Source organism: Scomber scombrus, chromosome 18 (assembly GCF_963691925.1).
Source record: "Scomber scombrus chromosome 18, fScoSco1.1, whole genome shotgun sequence".
In the NCBI taxonomy this organism is placed as follows: Eukaryota; Metazoa; Chordata; class Actinopteri; order Scombriformes; family Scombridae; genus Scomber; species Scomber scombrus.
The window spans coordinates 11797628-11818250 of NC_084987.1; the positions used below are offsets into that span (position 1 = coordinate 11797628).

At 38.4% G+C, this 20623-nt stretch overlaps 1 protein-coding gene across 2 annotated transcripts; it reads right to left on the bottom strand.

Moving 5' to 3' along the window:
• Positions 1–9035: 9035 nt before the first annotated feature.
• LOC134000264 (adhesion G protein-coupled receptor E1-like) lies at positions 9036–18236 on the bottom strand. 2 transcript variants are annotated; one of them, XM_062439624.1, is made up of 19 exons: positions 17838–18236; positions 16305–16382; positions 15855–16019; positions 15554–15730; positions 15280–15426; positions 14400–14522; positions 14195–14241; positions 13983–14090; positions 13566–13719; positions 13310–13435; positions 13009–13136; positions 12466–12630; positions 12140–12334; positions 11665–11882; positions 11493–11553; positions 11303–11394; positions 10928–11096; positions 10767–10856; positions 9036–10249 (listed from the first exon to the last, which is right to left on the bottom strand). In XM_062439624.1, the coding sequence occupies exons 1-19, from the start codon at positions 17866–17868 to the stop codon at positions 10208–10210; spliced, it is 2316 nt and encodes a 771-aa protein (XP_062295608.1). In that variant the 5' UTR covers positions 17869–18236; the 3' UTR covers positions 9036–10207. The 2 variants fall into 2 exon arrangements, with proteins under 2 accessions (XP_062295608.1, XP_062295607.1); XM_062439623.1 differs by having other exon boundaries at positions 13009–13202; positions 17838–18235.
• Positions 18237–20623: the final 2387 nt, after the last annotated feature.

The window sequence follows — 20623 nt, forward strand, 5'->3', positions numbered from 1 at the left end:
GTGATAGTGAGGGGAAATGACTATTTTTCCATGACAAAGTGTGACTGAACTGTGTCTTGCAGCGTCTCTTTCTGTCTCTATCTTTCCCCTCTCTTGGACTATGTTTTTAGGGAACAGATGGGGGTCAACATGAGTTTAGACGGGTTATTGTTTTACACAGTCCTGCTGTTTGGTACACCCTCCTATCAGCAGTGTTATGGTAGGGGAGACTGGGGTAAAATGAGCCTTTTTTCATATTTAGGATCACTACATCAAGGCAATCATAGTTTTGTCGCTAATATATGCATATATTTCAGGATGTTGTGCATCCCTTCAAACAAACAGAATGAGTGTAAACACAACTGTTTCGATAATATAGCATGTCCAAAAAAAAGTGGTCTCGTGGCACAACTTACCTCGTGTATGGGGTAAATTGTGCCGTATCCCTACTCCCCCCCACCCTCCTCCCCATCTTCTCCCTCCTTAAATAACAGTCACTTCTTCACATTCATGTGTATTTTTATTTATTATACACAATTCAACAGGTATAATACCCTTTTTTAAAAGTATTATTGCATATTACTGCTAAACAGCTGTTTTGTAAAAAAACATTTTAACATGAGAATGCCTTAAAGTGTGCTTGGGAAGAGAACAGAGAGACAGCTGTGGTCAGTTATGGACTAGTAACACATTTGGACAATCTGAACTGAAACTCTCATCCTCCAATCATCCTTCCTTCCTTCCTTCCTTCCTTCCTCTATCTATCCTCTCATCTATCCATCTTCGTTAAACTCCTCCCTCCGTCTTCCTCTCGTTCCATCTATCCCCAACCCACTGGCTCAACTTACCCCTGGCCAAATGGCTCAACTGACCCCAGAGCTACCATTTTGACTTTATTAGTCCCCACAGCTAAAATGGTGCACTTTTATGCTAGGTTTATGACCTCATGTTGTAGCTCATAGATACCACAATTGATGTATAAAACAAATTTAAAATGATCTATTTTGGTCTAAACACAATTCTCATGAAACTTATGATAGACTAAATTCACTTTCAAGAGTGAAACATTTTAAATAAAGATCTAACCACTTTACCCATGTTGTTCTTACCTTCACAGACCCCATGAAATGATGCCTTCCTTCTAAATATTTGGTCACATGATCAATGTCTTTTACCGTTTCCTAGCAACAAGGGGTGGCTCAAATTACCCTTTGGCTCAACTTACCCCAGTCTCCTACACACACTTCAAACTATGACGATGACATATATATGGTCTTTGCCTCTGACTGCGTCTGTCTGAAACAATGTAACAATGCTTACTATGTTGAGCTTGATTTGGGAAGACGTGAACAAAGAAAACCTCCACTGCTCTGTTTCCCCCACAAATGTTGTTCGGAGTTAGTTTTTTTAAAACTGAGTTTCTCATTCCCTGAAGGCAAACTGGCTGTAATTGTATTTAACAAAAGATTCATATAACACTTATAGGTAATGAGTTAATGTATGCTGAAGAACAACAGCAAACACTGGAAGTTACAACCTAACACCCTGATCTATCACAGGGCTTTATAAAAAAGAAGTGTGAAATTAATTGAATGTAATATGAGTCAGTAAACGGAAACATAGTTCTGAGGAACTGCTGCATGAAGTTACACAATGTCCTCTTCATTAGGCATTTCTAATGTTCACTATGCCAATGTCACAAAGTGTTACCCCTGCTGAGCATTAAAAATCTGTGGAAATGCAGTAGACTTTTAGTGCAACCACATTTTCAGCAACTTTTCTTGTGTCCAGCTCACAGTGGCGAGGTCATTTCTAGGCCTGAGCACATTGTTTACTGACAGGGCAGGGTGGTGATTGCATTATTTCACACTTCTAAACAATGAGGTAGGTTTTGGGCTTTGTGGGCCTGGGAACATGTAGAGGGCAGAGAGCAGGACTTTTGGGGGCTAGTGCCTCAATGCTCACAGGGGGACCTTGAAATATACTGACATTTGCATGACATACGAATAAAGCCTGTCTACAAACAGACCTATTTGTGATCAAGGTTAATCTATTTTCACAAGAAACATGTAATTTGTTCCACCAGTGAAATAGTCTTCACTAGTTTTCTGGTGTAACTTCAGAGTCAAAGGTCTGACAACAGATCTGGAAAAAATATTACAACAAAAACATAAAGCAACATCCAATACCCATGTAATGCTTTGATTAAGCAGAACTGTATAAATGTAAGCAATACTCAGTCCTATAGCTTGGTCTTTATGTAGCTGCATTGTAGCTGATGGGTTGGGCAGGTATAATATATATAATATTGGAGGATGAGTCTTTGCTTGGAATGATAACAAAAAGAAGGACAGACTTAATTAAAAAGCTGATTGTTTAAACATGAAACCAGAGCTGCTTCAAAGGATGGGTATTAATAACATAATGAAATATTTTGTACATAGACACAGATCATCGCTTTTATAAAGACAATTTTGAACCACATACAAGATGCACAAAATGGAGACTTTCTCATTGCATAATTACTAACAACAAGAACAATGAGTTGCTCCTCAACACCAACAAGACGAAGGAGCAAGTGCTCAGTATCACCTTAAAATGTGAAACTCATCAGACTAACGTGATACTGATGCTTTTAAAAAATAGCGTGGCAGCAATACGCTTATATGTTGTGCTATTTAAAAATACCTCACAGATGACTGATAAGCTGAGTGTGAAATGCCGGAAATGTAACAATAAAACCATAAGAAAAACTAAAACGGGCAATAAACATTACAAAACATGAATTTTAATAAATTGATGATATAAATGAAATGAAATAAAATAAATACTAGCCAGAAAACATTTCTCCAAGTTAAAGAGGTGGCATTTAAATTTACTTCATATTTATATTCAGATACACTTTGGGCTGTTTTCAAATCTCAGGCAGACGGCAAAAAAGGAAAAAGCTGCCTCGCTAAAAGTTTCTGTCCTGCAGTGTGAAACAACTGTAAGACTTGTGCCTGAGGGGACATCCTGGTTCATACATTGCAAGAATGTCAGACAAGTAGGCTGGTACACGACAATTTAGTGCTTTGAAGTCAAGTAAAGTCATTTTACAATCAATACAAAAACTGACAGGCAACCAATATGAAGACTTAAAAATGAATGTAACATGTTCTCTCCTTCTGTCCAATCATTTTAACAATGCAGTTTCATTTCAGGTTCATTGTGTATCTTACCAACATCTATAGTATTTCTATGTGAATAAATAATGTCAGAACATCAATAACTCAAACATGCCTTTGAATGTGAGAACTAGCACTCAGCCCATCTGCACAAAATGTCCTAACAGTATGTGCAAAGCGTATTTCCTTTATATAGTCATGTAAAAATAGCTCTCCCCGGTGTATAGAGGATCTATACTTTTTTAACAACCGCCCTCTCAGTCCTCTGAGATGAGCTTTACCAAACTACTGAATTTTACCGCGGAAGTGGTGACACACTTCTTGGGGACTATTTGTGCTGCTGCTTGAATTATGTTGACAGCTTTTAATAATTTCAATTAGTAATTGCTTAAACACATACACTACCGGTCAAAAGTTTTAGAACACCCCAATTTTTCCCGTTAAAAAAAAGGTAAGGTTACCCAAAACTGAAAATTATACAATAAAACTTAAAAATGTAGGTCTTTCCTACAGAGAAATTGCGAAGAAAGTCAAGGTGTCAGTGAGTACAGTTTCCTCCTCAGAAACTGGGGGAAACTCTGAAAGGAAGAGGTCTGGCAGACCCAAAGCCACAACAGAGTCAGAAGAGTTTCTGAGAGCCAACAGCTTGCGTGATAGGCGGCTCACAGGACAACAGCTTCAAGCACAGCTTCATAGTGATCGTAGTAAGCAAGTCTCAGTTTCAACTGTGAAGAGAACACTTCGAGTTGCAGGTTTGACAGGTCGAGTTGTAACAGGAAAGCCATTGCTAAGACGTCAGAATAAGAAGAAGAGGCTTGCCTGGGCCATGAAACATCACCAATGGACTACTGAAGACTGGAAGAAGGTGTTATGGACTGATGAATCAAAATTTAAAATATTCTGTTCATCACGCAGAAGTTTTGTTAGTAGGCGAAAGGATGGTTCCTCAGTGTGTGACATCAACTGTCAAATATGGAGGGGGAAGCATGATGGTCTGGGGCTGTTTTTCTGGATCCAGGGTCGGCTACCACAGCATTCTGCAGCGCCATGCAGTACCCTCTGGTATGCACGTAGTTGGTCAGGTAATGACCCAAAACATAAGTCCAGGCTATGACACAACTACCTTAGGAAAAAAGACCATGATGGTAAGCTTGAAAACATTTTTTCAACAAAAAACTGGAAAATTGGGGTGTTCTAAAACTTTTGACCGGAAGTGTACCTCTGTTTTGTTCTATATTTGCTGCTTTTGTATTGTATGCATAAAATGTTGGACGTGTCCAGTCTTTATTGAGGTATTGGAGATCCTGCTGTATAACCTAAAACAATAAGTAGCATGAAAAGAGGATATAACAAAGGTCAAAGAGGATGACAACTATGTAAACTACTGAAAGAAGTGTACAATGTACACTACGTCCTATTTTCACTTGAGGACTAGTGTGGATAAAGCCTTTTGAGTGTAGTTGAGGATTCTGCATAGCCACTTCACTTAACGTCTCCTTTCTGTCCTCCACATCCTATCAAAATATCTTTGGCCTTTTCAAGTCATTTTTTGACTGTGTGTTCTGCTAGGCCTCACGATTCAACATTAAAAGCTGTCATTTTACAGTTAATACAGAGCTGCGCAGAGTGGCAGATGCCCTTTTAATTCCCTACAGAGAGACTAAACTGGACTTGTCTACAAGGTCAGCTAACAGCAAAGCCACTGTTAGGAACAGAAATGATGCTTTGGATTGGCGGCGGAATCGGGCACGAGATTTGGCCAGTATTCCCAGAGCGGTGAGGTTGGAGAAGGTGCCAAATATCATAGTGAAACCGGACATGCCTAACCCTAAATATCTTACACCTGGCCCTGTGGTGGTCCTCAGCCAGGGACCGGATAGTTCAGAGGAGTTGATCCTCAGGTTCAGGTGGAGGATGGAGGGCGTTGAGGAGGAAGCATAGACTGTATATAATGGACGTAACATCCGTGACGTCACCCATTGGTTTGTGGACTGCTGCTGGGAAACCAATAGTATCGGATCTGAACAGCGGCATCTTGAAAATTTCAGGTGCATGCCGGGAAAAATAAAAACACGGATTCTACTTATATGGGCATCAGGAGGGGCATGAGGCGCCCTCCTGAACCTGTGAAACAATCAACCTGTCAATCACAACGTAGCCACGCCCAAATGCATACCCTGCATGAACCTCATACTGCATTGAAGAAGGCTTTAAACTAGCGATTGAGACCATAAACACATTTTGAAAACGTTTACTGAGGTTAGAAATCAAGCAAGAAGTTGGTGAATTCTCTATTGACTTGTAGTGAGACGGAAGTCCTTTTAACACCAAAACGGTGTTTAAGTTACTTCCGCGTTGGCATCATTTCAGAGGACCGGAACTCCCCGCCTGGGAGGAAGACAATGAAGTCATGAGTAAAGACGGTATCCTCATCTTTAGTGTCATCTACAGAGAATTACAGGCAAAGGGAAAATATTTTAAGTGTTTTCTATTATCAGCACATATGCTCTGGGTTAATTATTAGTCTTGGTGAGTTAGTCCAAAACCACTGAGAGTTTTTTATATCAACGTCTTTATATCATCCTGCTCTGCTATCTAAAAGGTCTCAGGTAATTCATAGACAGGGAGACAAGAGAAGAGTCTTAAATGCAAAATCATGTACCAGTGAATGCTATGATTCATGCTTCACAGCAGCTTGAAGACTGATTACAAGAAATGGTTTGCCAATGACGCTTGGGACTTGGATTTTAATTAGGAGAGCTTCTTTTGCCTAGGCAGTAATGAAGAGGAGTGGGTGAGACCCTGCCAGAGCCATTTTCCTGTGTTATTCGTCTTTACCTATCACGCAATCAAATAAATAAATAAAAAAGCAGCAGAAGTGCTTGCCTGGAATATAAAAAGGATGCATTTTTACAAAAAATGTAATTTCAACATGGTTATTTTTAATGGATATATTTGTCTTGGATTGTTTTGAACATGATTGAAAAAGGTCCTGGCCAGGTTTAGCATATTAGACAAATGGACGCCCTGAGGAGGAAACTTATAACAATCAGTACTTTCATTGTGATGTGGACATGTAGGTTACAAAATGTTCTTCTCTTCAACACATTTCTTTCTACTCTTCAGATCAGAAATATATGTCACCTTGCCTGGGAGCTCACCATCCTTGCTCCACAACTCCTCGCATTCCTTTTACATTAACATACACTCATTAATGCAATTCTGCAAGTATTTTGGCTGAACTTTCATAATGGCAAGAGTGTGATTCAGTTTGTGTTGTTGTCGGGTGGAAAAGAGAGAGCGATGGAACACATGGTAACTTAAAATCACTGTCCTTCTCTGGCACAACCACCATTATAACTCTTATAATATAACTTATGATGCTACAAATGTTGATAACAAGGCTTAATATTTGGAGTATCCTTCTCCAGACTTTAAATCTTTTCTCAGGAATACAAACATGCACATACCTAAGAAAGTGCTCAGACTATCTTACCTAAGAAAGTGCTCAGACTTTCTTAGGTATGTGGATGAATCGTTTGATAGAACAGAGCGTTGGTCGAAAATGTAGTTACATTTTTCTATCTTCTGAAAAAGATGGCAGAGTTCAATCCCTTTCTGCACCGCTGAGGTTACAGAATCTCCAAAAGTAAGAAAAAAAAAAGACCGAAACAGTTGGAGCTTCAAAGAAAGAAATGAATTCCACTGGTCCTCCTTGATCAAACAGATTAAAAAAAAGAAAAGAAAAAGATTTTTCAGATTCTTGAAATTCCTTTTGTTACCTCTTTCTTACTCCATCAATGGCAAATGTACAGAAAGAAAACAAAGTAAAATCCTTGGTTGTGAAGTGTGAGGAAATTACAAAGAAACTGCCGTATTAAAGGGAATCTGGGAACAATGAATTCACAAAAAGAAAGCTGTCATGTAAACCATAACACTGTATACCATATCTTTTTAGATTATAGACATCAAGGCTGTTACTAGTTGTTTAATTCTTCTTTTAGTTCTGTGTACTAAGACCAAATGAAACATTTCCCAACAACTCTCAACAACTAGTCTCATGTTTGTGCTCCCCCTACACTATACATGTTTCAAATACCTCAGTAATCTGGATGTTTATCTCTTCACATCTCTCTCTAACAAACCTCATATTCATAAAGATTAAATAGATGAATTCAATGAAGGATCCAAGCTGTCTGAGAGACTAACCTCCTTAAGCATGTAAGCTTTTTTCTTTTTTGTGTGCATACATTTCAGGTTTATTTGGACTAATTTGCCACCAGAGATGAATGTGCTATATGGGTCAATGACGTATAAGGATTTTCAACAACTCAATTTTAAATAATAAAAACAAGCATATCTAATGCAGTAGTTCAAACATTCAGAATGTTGTGTACCTGACAATTCATATTACAATTTGAAAGTGATTTTAGTGGGGGTTTTTCAAGATTAATTGGCACTGGCCTGAAAAAAAAGTCATTTGGTGCGACCATGATTCATCTTGAAATGTCTTATATAAATAAAAGACCATCATTTACAAAGATTTAAAAAAAAAAATGCAAATACTTTGTTTCCAAACACTTTATATTACTGAAAACTTGTAAAAAAAGATGTGAAGCGTGTTAAGTAAATTAATTTATTTCAAGATGAATCATGGTCGCACCACATGACTCTTTTTAAAGGCCAGTGCCAATTAATCTTGAAAAACCCACTAAAATCACTTAATTTCAAATGTATAATATGGAGCTTCAGGTACACAACATTCTGAATGTTTGAACTACTGCATTAGATATGCTTGTTTTTATTATTCTACAATTGAGTTGTTCTAAATCCTTATACGTCATTGACCCATATATGTCATCTAAAAAGCAAAAAAAGATGAACATAGTTGTGAATAATGAATTAAACTTACCTTCAGATGATTCAGAGTGAACACTGGATTGTTTTGGACGGCTGCGGATAAACGAGAGAGGAACAAGTCTCACCCACCTGCTAAATGTGTCTCTTGTCTGCGGAGCTGCCTGATTTCACTTATCTACTGTCCACATTCATTTCTGCTCTCCTTCTCCTACTTGTCTTTTCCCCCTGCCTCTGTGACCGTTTCTCTCTCTCTCCCTGGACAGCCTTTCTCTCTCTTCAGAGGCTTGGCAGCTATTTTCCCTCCTCTTTCCCTCTCTAGATGAGCCCTTTCCATCTATTCATCCTCTCTGCTGATTGCTGCTGGATTAGAGGCGATCTCACCCATCACTTTCAGATCAAATTCAAAGTCAGCTATTGCTAATGTTTCATAATTTACTTTCTTAAACTCTTGAGGATAATTCCCTCAAAATAAAAAGAGATTTTAGTCTTTTTTTCAGCTGGGACGATGACAATTATCACCCCAATTATCTCTCACGTAAACTAACGCATGGAGGCTGATATCAAGGCAGGCTGGAAGAGCATGATTATGATTACATGCTTCAAGGGCTTCCGGTATTTTCTGCTCCCTCACATCTCTCTGACAGATATTTTAGAATATTTTACATATATCACAAACTCTTCTGTGTTAAAAAAAATCCCAGGAGGTGTGAGTGAATCAAAAGATGCAACGCTCTACCAAGGTTTGTAAATGTTTAAAGAGGGAATACTCCCTTTCATTTGCACTGATATTAAGTAAAACGTGTTTGCTTGTTAAAATTCCTTTTTTGAGACTTCACAGTTGTTTTTCAAAGCATCATGTTTGTGATCTCACATAAACAGGAAAAAAAAGGAAATCATTCTCCTTTTCTTCTGAACGTATAACTGTTTCATCTTGTAAGTCACCCAGCTAGATTCAGTGTCCCAGCACTAAGTAAAGTTATGAAAAAGTGTCAGACATGTACTGTCGAGGTGAAAAAGAAAACAAAATCATTGTGTGGGTTTGGCAGTGACTTTTATTTCTTTAACTAAACTCCTAACATTCTTACTTTATCTTATCAGAGCCCACATTTTCTGCTAAATGTAACACATTTAAAATCTCTGAAATGAAGAACTTAAAAAAAAACCTGTTTTCTTAAGCTGCCCACAACAATTTATCACCTATATTAAATATATTTCATGGCCAGTGGTGGGAGGATCTTTTCAAGGAGCCTTTAAACATGAGGTACATCAGAATATTTATTATGTTCAAATTTCAAGCAATAAAGTAAAAAAATAACAACTTGGAAAACACAAAACCCCTCTGTGCAGAATAATTAACACCAAAGACAAAAAAAATAATTAACTGTAAAAAAACAGACCTCCTTGGGAAAACTCACACATATGCTTATCAGTGCTTATAACAATACTTCAATGGATAAAAAGTCCAGTTTTGAGACATTTATGATCTGAACTTACAGTACGTAAATAAAAACCCCTCTATATACATTTCAAATGTTACAGTACAATAAATTGAGCAGAAATGCAGTAACTTATTAACATATATTGAATTGCATAGCAATATATACACAAATATGCATTTAAAATCCATCTCTGTCTCATAACTGCCCCCCTTTTTGTTGGTAATATTCAGATACTGTTAGGACATGGTGAAAGGTTATACAGAAAAAGGTGCTTGCCTCAGAAATCTCATCTTTCAGATTGTCTTTGCTGATTGGAAAAGTACCTGGATGACACAACAAGCAATATTAGATTTACCTGATAAAACAGGTCCTCATCATATCATTTATGATTTTCATATTTTTGTCCAACGTTGGTTCAATGTTTTTCAACAAATGAAAAAAACAAAAACATTTGGAGAATTCTTTCTCCAAAATGAGATAAATACTTATAATAACTTATAATGACATCAAAATCTGTATTATGCTGTCAAATTTCACATCTGATTTTCTTGTTTTAAAACTTGAAACCCTTCATGCTTTTGAAATTGTAATGAGCAACAGTTTCATTTCAGTAGCTTTAGCTTATATAGGCACAGTAAAGAATGACAATGTTTATAGCATTTTACAGAAAAGCTAATTGGTGCATTGACTGCTAACGGGAGGACAGCAGTTCACTGTATGCCTGAAATGGCAGACTTTGCCTACAAGTCGCCGTTTAGCTCCTCAGATATGAGACTCCCCTGTGTCCTGGGAGCTCTTGGATGCCTGAGGACGACAGAAGTGAGAGACAAGCCAATCAGTCAAGATAGACACTTTCAGTGCTCTTTCATTAGAGATACAACATGCTTCATTTCACACTGTAAATTATACTTCGACATCAGAAAGAATGATGCTTGATTTTGGAAATTAAACTTCCAATGACTCTTTAACAAGTACAGATCAAATGTTAAACAAGGCTGATCGCATGCATACTGAATGTTAGATTTAATTTCACTGGTGATGATAAGCAATGAGGGCATCTTATTTAACAGTGTGTGAATAAAATCTTTCTCCAAGTCTTCCAATTTTCTGACTTTGCTATTGTGCTCTGTAGACAGTATATAGTTCATGTGAAGTTGTGGTAGCTGAAATTTTGTATAATGAACTAGGCGTATTGGCATGTTGAATTCTGATGAAATTACTGAATGTGGCAAAAATTTCAGGTAAATTACTGATGAACACGGTTTAAGAAAAATATTGTTTCCTCCTGAATCAGACTTTGGTTGAAGTATGTGGTTCTTACCGGAGCTTTGCTGGAGTGACTGAACTCTGAATATCTCTTCTTTTGAGGTGTACATAATCTGGACAGGATGCTTCCATACTCATCCCTCACCTGAAATCAGAATACACAATGAATTTCACATGTACTGCAGCGTTTGTACTGTCTTAAGGAGTGTGACTAACCTGTTTAGAAAACAGACAGTGCATGACGAAGAGCAGAACCCCCTGAAGACTGCCAAAGATGGTGAACAAGTAAGACATGACTATGGTGCCCTCCTCAAACTGGAAACAACCAAAGATCCACATGATGCCCAGCACACAGAGCTGAGCCACTGCAGTAATGATGAACGCCCTGCAGGAGGCAACAAAGATGCACACGGGTGAAAGCTGAGACGCTCCAACACCACTTCTTTTGTGTAATCAGATAGCTTGAAGGAAGTTATAAAGAGAGTGTTTAGCTCCACATAGCAAACACAATATGTGCTAACACACCGGTGTCACTGGATATATTACATACAATATACAGGTGGCTGATTGTTGGGTTAGGGTTAGACTCACTTTATTTTCTGCAGGCTTTGCAGATCAGGATTTAAACTTGAGAACTTCTGTGCCAACTTCCACACAGTGATGAGAAAGAAGACAATGTTTACCTGAAAGGCAAAAAAGACCTGTTTTGTTTTGTTTTGTTTTTTGTGCTGAAGTCAGTTTTATGTATATGATTCAACTCAAGAATTATTTTATTACTTACAACAATGATGACACAGACAGGGCCAAAAAAAGTCCAAATTAATTTCAGGTCTAACCAGCAACTGCAATTCATATTGAGAGTTTATTGAGCTGATTATATCAAACCACTGTAACTAGTGAATTAGGCATTCATTTAAAATAAAACAAGCTCATCATCAGTGAGGGGAACTTACTGTTTCTCAGTGCCATATCCTTTGGCATTGGACAAAGCAGAGATAGCGACAATAACAGCTGGGACTCCATAGCCACCTGCCATCATGTAGAGGGTTTTGAAGTTGGTGTTAAATACCAGGACTACCATCCTGAAGAGTTGTATGCCCTCCAGACACATCCAGCAAAATGCTGCCAGGTAAAAGAAGTGTAGCAGCCCTGCTACCACTGCACAGCCAACCTATAGCAGAAGGGAAGGAGATGTCAGGGTGATCCGGATGACAGTAGTGGAGAAAAAAGAGGGAGAAACTTGCTGAATTATTGTTTGTAAATCTTCAGTACACACATGAATCATTCAGTAGTTGTGTCGATATTTTGTGTCTATTCCTCTGCTGCGTTTGGAGGTGTCAGAAACTTTTACTGCTGTCAACTGGACTGCAGGTGTTTTAATGCACAAGTCGTTACCGAAGTAGGAGTTGCCACTGTGCTTGAATGTACCTTGTTCTGTGTCTGAGAGATGCCAGCAAGGAAGATGAGGTTGGCAATGAAGAGGGTGATGCAGAGGTGCAGGTGGATGGTGGTTCTTGGGCTCTGGATGGAGCGGATGAGTGAGAACGTCAGGATGCAAATGAACAGGCAAACTAGTGAAAGGGACAGACCCACCCAGGTGATCAGCTGCAACTCAAACTTGGTCTGTTGGGAGAGAGAAAAAGAGGAGAAAAAAAGGGGGGAGGGGTTATATTACAATACAATGTAATGAACTGCACTTTAACCTCTGATTTATCAGACTCTTGGTTTGCTGTGATATGTAGCAGAGTTTTAACCTCAATATCATAGACAGCCATGAGCACGGCAAAGCTGCTCAGATGGTGGCAGGAACACACAGTGTATTCAAGGTTGGACTCCTTCACATAGCAACCTTTATCAGACCATGAGCCTTCATCCAACGAGGAATCCCAGAAAACACAGGTGTGGTTATTTTTATCTGCCTGTAAAACAAAATATAACAACCATGTTATGAACCCAACAACACATAACATTGTGATTGTAATTGTGTATTATGTGCTTTAACACCCTCTGTGTGAGCTTGTGGAGCTCTTGCTCTCTCTTTCTCTTTCTCTCTTGTTTATTTGAGTTAAGAGCTTAGGTAAAAACTTACTTAGGTAAAAGCTCACCCAAAGCCAAATGTGCCATTAATTGTTAGAACTAAATACTACGAGGTGGTTCTTGGGTGTTAAGAAGAGGAGAGTCTAATTTTCATGTTGCCAGGCTTTCCTGTATAACATGCATAACAGACCATTATGAATGTAATATTTTCCTGCAGTGATAGATTAAAATGGCAGAATCCTTAATGTCAAACTTAATACCTGATTCAGATGGTAGAAAGTTATTTGGACTGGCTCTTCTAGGTGGCTGGTGTTTGTGTTACTGACAGTGACAGTTATGATTTTGGAGTTGATCTTAAAGCCCTTTATGCCTTTTTCTCGTTTGACCCCTTGAAAAAAGCCATTTGCAGAGTCATTCAGGTTTGCATAGCTCAGCAAGGACACTGCTGCAAAGCCTATAACATCAACAATAGGACAAGACTGGATTAAGTAGACATTCATTACACTTGAATCTCATCTATTGAATGTGGTTACAAATGTGTTAATTAGGTATGATCATTACCTGGGTAACGGGAGGGATCTCCTGCAACTGTCTCCCACTGCATACCCACACGGGTTTGATTAGATGATGATGATAAAGACACAGCTCCCTTGGGGAATGGTAGATTATGTACCAACAGCTCCAGATCTGAACCCAGAAACAAAGATCACCTTTTAACGGACATGGTCGCTTATGACTTATGCAACAAAAAAAAGGCATGTAAACATCTTTTTCTCTGTAAATGAACAAATACTGTAAAAAACTGATTTTATTTAACCTGTGTAAGCAGAGAGTTTTGTTTTCCTGGGGGGCTTAATAAAAGGTCCGATCAGTCTCAGTGCATTTTCCACTATGTCCAGAAAGGTGGAGACTTTCTTGTTATCGTTGAGGGCTCCACTAAACAAGAGCTCGTCGATTGCAGACAAAAGTCTCTACAGCCACAAGAGAGGAGGGGGAGAGGGAGCAACATAAGCATGCACAAGGAGAAACAGGAGACAGAGTCAGACAGAGGCAGACTTTCAGACTGCATATCACCTCAGGTCAGCATAAACACTACAAGGTTATGCACAGAGATCTAAACACCATGTGACAAAGCTTGAAGGGTGCATAACTTCCTGTTCAGTGGTGTTTGAAGGGAAATGGGAGCCTTTTTTGTTTACTCATGTTACATTTCAACATCTTTTTGCAGAAATACCTCAAGTAGATTGTTTCCATCCAAGTTCAATGTTGAATTCTCACTCTCTGTAAGCTCCAGGCAGCTGTTTTTCAATTGTATCAGGAGATCACGTGCAGATTGAAATGTCTAGGAGAGAACGATTTAGGGAGAATGAAACCCAAGGAGGAGATAATAGACCTTTTGATATGAAATGTAAAATAGTGATACAATTATTTGTTGTGTGGTGTTACCTGGAGTTTCACATCATCCATTTCTTTGAATGTATCGCAGATTAACTCTGGGGAAACAGGAGGTTTGTGTCATTCCATATGCATGTTGAAATACACATCATGAGGAAACCTGTACTCATGAAAATGTTCTGTTTGTATCCATTATATAACAAACACTGGCTGAATAATGGATGTTGAAAAAATTTGAGTGCTGCTGTGTGCTTACCAGTGCAACGATACTCCTTGTTGCCATAGTTAGTGAACCCTGCATGGCATGCACAGTAATGGCCGCTGGCTCCACGGTGACAGGTTCCATTTCCGCAGATTGTCTTATCAATCATACATATGTCTAAAATGGAAACAAATCAGTGAGTGTGTTTCGGTCATTGCTAATGGAACAATAAATATCCTGGTCAAATACAACGTTTGCATTGGAAATGGTGCTTGGTACGTTATTAAAGATAATTCATAGAATAACAACAAAAAACAACAACAAAAAAACATAAAAAGGGCTGGGCATAACCAAAACACAGGCCAGTCATTTTAGCCAACCAGCTCTGAACCAGGAATTTAATTTATAATTTTTGAAAACTTTTCGTTAATAACATTATTAACATTACTATTCATCTTTCTCAGGCTTAATAATCATAACTTAGGATCAACCCACTTTTCCCCAGCAATATTGGAAAAAGTCACATCATTGGGATGAGATACGTTAACCTTCTTTCTTTAGAGGGCTAATGTTTTTTAAACGTTTTATAAGCAGAATAGGGGTTTCTGGCACAGAGAGAGGAAAATAGTCTAAAGTGGTCATAACTCCAGCAACACTTGTAGTATATAGACCCTGATGAAGGCAACAAGCAGAAATGTGCTGGTCTAACAATAATGTTGTTCCGTGTACTTCAAGTGTTGCTGGAGTTTTGACCACTCAAAACGTTTTATGCAAGCATCAAGATCATTTCACTTAAAATCAAGAAACACATTAAGCTAATAGAATCAAATGAACCTCCTTAGCTATCAAGTAAATCAATACAAGAGTAAGTAATAGATTAAATGACTTGAAGAATTGTTAAATAATAAATATTTTGCAGGATCATGGTCCTAACCTTCGCATTGCTCCTGTCTCCCAGTGAAGTTGAGTTTTCCGGATTTCAGTCCAAAGCCGTTATTGCAGAGACAGTAATAACTGCCCAGTGTGTTGATGCATTTTGCATTCTGCCCACAAACATTTTCCTCTTGACACTCATCAATATCTACATTGGGAGGATGAAGATAATGAAGAGAAGCTGAGACAGGAAACCACTAGCATACTGTCATCAGTGTTTTCTCACTAAACCTAGTTGTTGCTTATGGGGAAGCGACTGTTGAGCTTAATCTTACCTATGCATGTAACGTTGTCACCGTTCTGAAATGCCATTTTAGTGTTGCCAGTCTGTGTTGTTGACATGTAACCATCAACACACTGGCAGTAGAAGCTGCCGATTGAGTTGTGACAGACTGCATTCTCTCCACATGGCCCAATTTTACCATCTTCATAGCCGGCACATTCATCAAAATCTTAAATCAAAATGAGGGAAAGAAGAATGTGGAAGTTAATGTACCTATGCATGTAACGTTGTCACCGTTCCGAAATGCCATTTTATTATGATTCAATATGACTAGACTAGAGGACTTAGGCTACCTATACATGTCGCAGGTGTTCCAGCGGTGAAATTCACAGTCTGTGTTGTTGACAGGTAACCATCAACACACTGGCAGTAGAAGCTGCCGATTGTGTTGCGACAGACTGTATTCTCTCCACATGGCCCAATTTCACCATCTTCATAGCCGTCACATTCATCAACATCTTAAATCAAAATGAGGGAAAGAAGAATGTGGAAGTTAATGTACATAAATCTTTGTGTGGCAAATCTAAAGCTAGTCTTTACAAATCATTTTGCTATCAATATACATGTATGTATATAATACATATATATATATATGTGTGTGTGTAAATATATATATATACACACACACATATATATACACACATACGTACACATGTATGTATATACACATACATACATATACATATTTATTTATTTATTTATATACATGGTTTACTGTATATGTAAAAAGTTGTTTTTCATACCATTGCATTTTCCCTTCCTAACACCAAATCCTTCAGGACAGTCTATTGACAGGACCGTGACGAGGGAGAGGTACAGAGCTGAAAGGCAAGCAGGCAACAGTCAGTCAACAGCTCATCACTTTCTGACATTAATCCAACATCTTCTAAACCATGTTTAACTGACACTAACTCCTTTTTCACCCTTCTGAAATATTTCATGTAGCTACAGGGACATTACAGGAGCAGTTTGACCACACAAATAAGACCAGAAAATGTACTGAGTTGTAAAACGCCTCAGACAAAAAGGTAAATGCTCATTTCCTCAAATTGTTCCAACAGCAACTGCGCCGTCATTCAAATTGAACAGTACATGGGTGTCTGGAGAACTCTGCTTCCGATGTGTGAGGAAACATCAGCTGGCACAGTGCAAGCACAAAACAGCATTACATCATCTGCTGCTGTGCAAAGTCAAAACTCTGTAGTGACCTAAATGACACCAGATGGGTGTAATGTACTGTATATGTGAACAAAGAGACATATTTTGTGACAGTTTATAAAACGAATTAAGCATAATCCTTAAAGGAGACAGCTAATTTATTGTCAATTAGTATAGTGTTATTTATCCCCTGGCTATGTGGATATTTTTGTAATATTTGTTGACATTTTGGGATGTTTGCTAGAAACTACTTTACATGTCAAACTTACTAAAGGGAGTACTCCATTTTAATCATACGGGGGCAAAATAACCCAAATGCACCTCAACATTGAAAAAGTCTTGGTTAAATTGTGATTATGACATTACAGAAAGTTTTAGAGGTTTGTGAAATGAGAAGTGAGAAATGAGTGGCTCTTGTTGTTGTTACTTTGTGGCATGGCAACGGGAAGTTTTTTCCTCTGAGGACAGATGTGTGTGACTGTGGTCACTATCTGGCGGTTAGTAATGTGAGTGCTGTTAGATGAGCTCATAGTGTATAAATATCACTTTAAAAGTAGAAAGACAGAGATCCTCTGTGCAGTGGGGCCTAGATAGTGGGCTGTTTAAAGAAAAGTTGCTGAGTTCAGCATCATTCTTCCTTTCCTCCTAATTGATTTGGGCTCACTCAGGGCCTTGGGCTTCAACTGCTACAGAAAGACTGTGATTAAAAAACTGGGACAGTTTGAGTTCATCATTGTTTTAATTTAGCCAGTAAGACTTTCGATAAGATTTTAAACTAAGTGGAATACTGTTAAAAAAAGTAAGGAAAATGTCTCTTTTTAAAATGCATATATACACTGGTATAGTATGTTTAATGCAAATTGTTTTTTACCAGTCTAATACTTTATAATAGTATTACTTTAATACTAATCTTTTTTGGTTGTTTCAAATTTCACCCAAGATTTTAACTCACGCAGAAAAAAAGTACCGTCCGAAACACAGAAATCAATTCCTATACTGAAAACTTTGTAGGCTACTGCGGCCAGTTGGTTTCCCTCCACAAAGCACAGAGCAACTTTCTCAAAGCAGATGATTTTCCATCCCAGCTACCGTGCAAATGGATGACAGATGTGACTTACCCAGTAACAGGAGGTTCCACCTGCCCGCCATGGGAAAGACGAAAACACTGCCCAGATCTGAATAATGAAAGTCAAAACAGCCAAATATAGATCTTCTCTTCTCTTCTCTTCTTTTCTCTTCTCTTCTCTTCTCTTCTCTTCTCTTCTCTTCTCTTCTCTTCTCTTCTCTTCTCTTCTCTTCTCTTCTCTTCTCTTCTCTTCTCTTCTCTTCTCTTCTCTTCTCTTCTCTTCTCTTCTCTCAAATTTGTATCCACCAGTGAAGTTTACAGACGTGGAAAAAGTTTCTCATCTCACACGGAGAGCTCTCTCTCCTCTCTCTCTTTCTGTCTCTTTCTCTCCTTTGATTTTTCTGCTCTCACTGCTGAGGTGACATGCTGAGATGACTAGGTTTTTGGGGGAGGGGTTTTCACTTGCTCTCATCACGCCTCTGACACAAGGTTTGTAGGTTTGTACAGTCTGGGCAAGAGCTACATTTCAGGAACCTCTGCCCTTATGGGGGTGGGGTGATAGTGAGGGGAAATGACTATTTTTCCATGACAACGTGTGACTGAACTGTGTTTTTGCAGCTTCTCTTTCTGTCTCTATCTTTCCCCTCTCTTGGACTCTGTTTTTAGGGAACAGATGGGGGTCAACATGAGTTTAGACGGGTTATTGTTTTACAGTCCTGCTGGTTGGTACACCCTCCTATCAGCAGTGTTATGGTATACAGACTGCAAACTATGACGATGACATATATATGGTCTTTGCCTCTGACTGCGTCTGTCTGAAACAATGTAACAATGCTTACTATGTTGAGCTTGATTTGGGAAGACGTGAACAAAGAAACCTCCACTGCTCTGTTTCCCCCACAAATGTTGTTTCTGAGTTTATTTTTTTAAACTGAGTTTCTCATTCCCTGAAGGCAAACTGGCTGTAATTGTATTTAACAAAAGATTCATATAACACTTATAGGTAATGAGTTAATGTATGCTGAAGAACAACAGCAAACACTGGAAGTTACAACCTAACACCCTGATCTATCACAGGGCTTTATAAAAAAGAAGTGTGAAATTAATTGAATGTAATATGAGTCAGTAAACGGAAACATAGTTCTGAGGAACTGCTGCATGAAGTTACACAATGTCCTCTTCATTAGGCATTTCTAATGTTCACTATGCCAATGTCACAAAGTGTTACCCCTGCTGAGCATTAAAAATCTGAGGAAATGCAGTAGACTTTTAGTGCAACCACATTTTCAGCAACTTTTCTTGTGTCCAGCTCACAGTGGTGAGGTCATTTCTAGGCCTGAGCACATTGTTTACTGACAGGGCAGGGTGGTGATTGCATTATTTCACACTTCTAAACAATGAGGTAGGTTTTGGGCTTTGTGGGCCTGGGAACATGCAGAGGGCAGAGAGCAGGACTTTTGGGGGCTAGTGCCTCAATGCTCACAGGGGGACCTTGAAATATACTGACATTTGCATGACATACGAATAAAGCCTGTCTACAAACAGACCTATTTGTGATCAAGGTTAATCTATTTTCACAAGAAACATGTAATTTGTTCCACCAGTGAAATAGTCTTCACTAGTTTTCTGGTGTAACTTCAGAGTCAAAGGTCTGACAACAGATCTGGAAAAAATATTACAACAAAAACATAAAGCAACATCCAATACCCATGTAATGCTTTGATTAAGCAGAACTGTATAATTGTAAGCAATACTCAGTCCTATAGCTTGGTCTTTATGTAGCTGCATTGTAGCTGATGGGTTGGGCAGGTATAATATATATAATATTGGAGGATGAGTCTTTGCTTGGAATGATAACAAAACGAAGGACAGACTTAATTAAAAAGCTGATTGTTTAAACATGAAACCAGAGCTGCTTCAAAGGATGGGTATTAATAACATAATGAAATATTTTGTACATAGACACAGATCATCGCTTTTATAAAGACAATTTTGAACCACATACAAGATGCACAAAATGGAGACTTTCTCATTGCATAATTACTAACAACAAGAACAATGACTTGCTCCTTCGTCTTGTTGGTGTTGAGGAGCAAGTCATTTTGTGTGTCTTGTATGTGGTTCAAAATAGTCTTTATAAAAGCGATGATCTGTGTCTATGTACAAAATATTTAATTGCTGTTGTGATACGGACTGCACTACCAGAGACAAAAAATAATGCAAAATTGCTGCACTATCTTTCATACAAAGTAATCACTATCCAATGCAAAGTTTATGACCAGGTATGTCAGTTTTATATAAAGGTAACAAAGTGCAGTTAATTTGCCGTATTAGTAGAAATGATTAATAAAGGCAGCACGTTTCAAATAATAAGAAACTGACTGTTTCAACTTTTGCAGCAGAATTTCCCTCTTGCAATAACATTTGTAATTAATTTATTGGGAGAAGATATCTAGCTGTCACTCCTGAGTCTATGCTGTGCTGAGTTTGGTGAATCCTTGCCAAATGTGATGAGGTCAGAGCCCAGACTCCAAATATCCCCTCTGTACAAATCCTGTATTCAAGAAATAAATCTGTTCCACTTGAGTTGCCTGACTGAACAAGTGTCATGCTACAGTTTCATTCTGGCTTCTTTTCCAATGTGACTTCCAGCCAATAGATGATCATGGCAAACATCCAGGGCGCCTCCTGTTATCTCACAACCTTCTTCCTGCCTATACTAAGATCGTGTACATATAGAGTTTTGGATGTTTTGTGTTGGCTGTGCTTGTTTTTTTTTTGTTGTTTTTTTCTGAATTCTCAAACAATGAGGAGGTACCTCAATATGGCCCAACTGTC